Below are 3,118 nucleotides of genomic sequence, written 5' to 3'. Positions count from 1 at the left end.
GTGCTGGGGCTTGAACTCAGGGCCTGGGCATTGTCCCTGAGCTTCTTTGTTTGCTCAAGGCGAGCACTCTACCACTTGAGCCACAGTGCCACTTCCAGCTTTGTCTGTGTATGTGGTACTGAGGAGTTGAACCCAGGGCTTCATGCATGCTAGGCAAGTGCTACCACTAAGTCACCTTTCTTTTCTCCCTGGCCCTTCATAGTCTGTTCTGGAACTTGGGTTTCTATAGCTGATAGAAGCACTTTGGACAGAGTTACTGGTCTGATGGTCACAAAAGCCGGAGAAAGAGAATGAGGGGAGGGTGGTAGCTGAGGCTCAGACAAAGCTGGAAAAACATACAGTAGAAATGGGGTGCGGGTGGGCAGCAGAATGTCAGGGGGCACTGGGCCCCTCCACCCCTTGGCTTTAAAGGTAAAGAATAGTTCCTGTTAAGGAGGAAGCTTAGGGAGCAGTCCGAGAAGAGGAGAGGTAGCAGGGCACAGGCCTGTCATCCTAGCTACTCAGGAGGCTGAGATCTGAGGATCGTGGTTCAAAGCCAGCCTGAATAGTAAAGTCTGTGAGACTCTTACGTCCCATAAATGACTCAGAAAGAGTCGGAAGTGGCGCGCTGTGGCTCAAGTGGTAGAGCGCTTGCCCTACCTTGACCTTAACATCGAGAGAAGACCGGTTGGCACACACTTGAGACCAGAGCTTAAATAGTTAAACAGTGACATTCTCGGCGTCCTGTTACCCTTGGCCGGGCACGCCTGGTAACCTGCGGTTGCTCTAACGCACAGCCAGTTGGGAGAGGCTGCAGCTCGGAGCTAAGCATGGTGAGTCCTGTGTCGCCCCACCATGGCTTTTACTTCTGCAACTCCACACTCGAGGTAAGGGTAGGCTGGACTGTCTACCTGTGGCCGTGGTTGGGGTGCGAGTGGTTCATGGCTGGGTGGTATTATTATTATTTTGGTCCATTGTGGGGCTTGAACTCTGGGCTTGGGCGCTGTCCCTGAGCTCTTCAGCTCAAGGCCAGCGCTCTACCACCTGAGCCACAACGCCACTTATGGTTTTCTGGTGGTTTATTGGAGATAAGAGTTTCATAGACTTTCCTGCCCAGGCTGGCTTTGAACCACGATCCTCAGGTCTCAGCCTCCTGAGTAGCTAGGATGACAGGCGTGAGCCAATGGCACCCGACTATTATTATTATTATTATTATTGCAAATCTGTGATAGGGAAGAGCATTAGGGAAAGCCTGAAGCATCCTGTGGACAGGCTGAGAGATTTGCACTCAGTACCTTGACAGCCAGGAGCCGTGCTGGACTCCAGGGTGGAGGGCAGGTGTGTGGCTGACAACGCATCTGCATAGCCCTCAGGTCTGGCCATCTATTAAACAAGCAGGGAGGGGAATGAATGGATGCACTGCAAGTGGGAGGGTAAAAGGAAAACTAATACTAATTTTAGGACAAGAAGGCCCAAGCATCAGTGTTGAGTAGGGCCTGGTGCATGTAAAACTGCACCTGAATTTGGGTTTCCTGCCGTGGGGTTCATCTCTTCAAACCTTTCCCCCCTCCACTTTCCCCAACCACTTTCCTTGTTTGTGAAGTGGGGCCAATAATACTGCACCCACTCAAGTTTCCCACGGACCCCTTTAGGAGTTGCGTTTCCCCCCCTTGTGCTGCTGGTATTGGGCTCCCCCCGCACCTAGCTTCCGTCCTCACATTGCCCAGCCTGGAGTGTCAAGTATGGGGTCTGTCCTAGGCTTTTCCCCCTCTGTCACCCCAGCCCTACCATTTGTTCCCCCCGGCCTTTATTCTCAGATTTTCCATGACTCTTAATGTAGAAGGAAGTTGGCCCAGCAGGGTAACGTCCACTTGCTTCCCCTTGTCTGTCATGTGCTCAGATCCTCAAAGCCAGCATGCTGGTTTTTGGTTTTTGTTTTTGGGTCCGCCATGGGGCTTGAACTCGGGGACTGGGCGCTGTCCCTGAGCTCAAGGCGAGCGCTCTACCACTTGAGCCACAGCGCCACTTCCGGCTTTCTCTCTGTGTGGGGTGCTGAGGAATCGAACACTGAGGGCCTCATGCATGAGAGGCGAGCGCTCTACCCCTGAGCCAGCTTCGCAGCCCCTCTTCCTTTTCTGTTTCGTTTGTTATTCAGATAGGGTCTTGTGCTTCTGCCCTGTGCTTATCCTTAGACCTCCATCCTCCTGTCTTCCATTCCCCCTCCCCTCCAGGCTGTCTGCCACCTCCTCGGCCAGCTACCGTGGCCCTGGTGGCACCCCACCACCGCAGTGGTCAGCCCCATGCAGTCCCCGGTGGCCCCAGCTGAAGGCCTGGGCAGTGGCGGTGGCGGCGGCTCTGCCCTCCCAGCCTTCAAGTTCCAGCCTCGCCGTGGGAGCCTCGACTGGAGGCGCATCAGCGCCCTGGACGTGGAGCGGGTGGCGCGGGAGCTGGACGTGGCCGCCCTGCAGGAGAACATAGCCAGCGTGACCTTCTGTGACCTGGGCCGCGAGGCCTGCAGCCGCTGCGGCCACCCCGTGGACCCCGCTCTGCTCAAGGTGCTGCGCCTGGCCCAGCTGACCATCGAGTACCTGCTGCACTGCCAGGACTGTCTGAGCGCCAGCGTGGCCCAGCTGGAGGCCCGGCTGCAGGCCAGCCTGGGCCAGCAGCAGCGGGGCCAGCAGGAGCTGGGCCGCCAGGCCGACGAGCTCAAGGGCCTGCGCGAGGAGAGCCGGCGCCGGCGCAAGATGATCAACACCCTGCAGCAGCTGCTCCTGCAGACAGGCGCGCACAGCTACCACCCGGTAGGGGACAGGAGGGACGGGCATCCCCCCCTCCACTCCTACCAGGTGACCAGGCCACCTAGCCAGCGCTCCGGGGGCCAGCCGGCGCCTCTGTGGGTGGATCATTTGAGTCCTAGTACACGCCTGCAATCCCAGCACTGGGCAGGAAAGCCTAGAAGTCCAAGAGCAGCCTCAGCCACAGAGCCAGACCCTGCTGGGCTTGGCTCAGAAAATCACCAGGGTGCAGGGCACCAGTGGCTCACTTCTGTCATCCTAGCGACTCAGGAGGCTGAGATCTGAGGATCACGGTTCAAAGCCAACCCAGGCAGGAAAGCCCATGGGATTCTTTTTTTTTTTTT

General features: G+C 57.1%; 1 protein-coding gene across 1 annotated transcript in view; it reads left to right on the top strand.

Moving 5' to 3' along the window:
- Dzip1l (DAZ interacting zinc finger protein 1-like) overlaps positions 1–3,118 on the top strand; it is a 24,506-nt gene that overhangs the window by 689 nt on the left and 20,699 nt on the right. Inside the window, exon 2 of the mRNA XM_013034664.1 lies at positions 2,211–2,780. Within this exon, the coding sequence (XP_012890118.1) occupies positions 2,280–2,780 (501 nt within the window). The 5' untranslated portion in view covers positions 2,211–2,279. The remainder of the gene's footprint in view (positions 1–2,210; positions 2,781–3,118) is intronic.

This window comes from Dipodomys ordii, unplaced genomic scaffold (genome assembly GCF_000151885.1).
Source record: "Dipodomys ordii isolate 6190 unplaced genomic scaffold, Dord_2.0 Scaffold193, whole genome shotgun sequence".
In the NCBI taxonomy this organism is placed as follows: domain Eukaryota; kingdom Metazoa; phylum Chordata; class Mammalia; order Rodentia; family Heteromyidae; genus Dipodomys; species Dipodomys ordii.
This window is presented reverse-complemented; position numbering and strand designations above follow the sequence as displayed.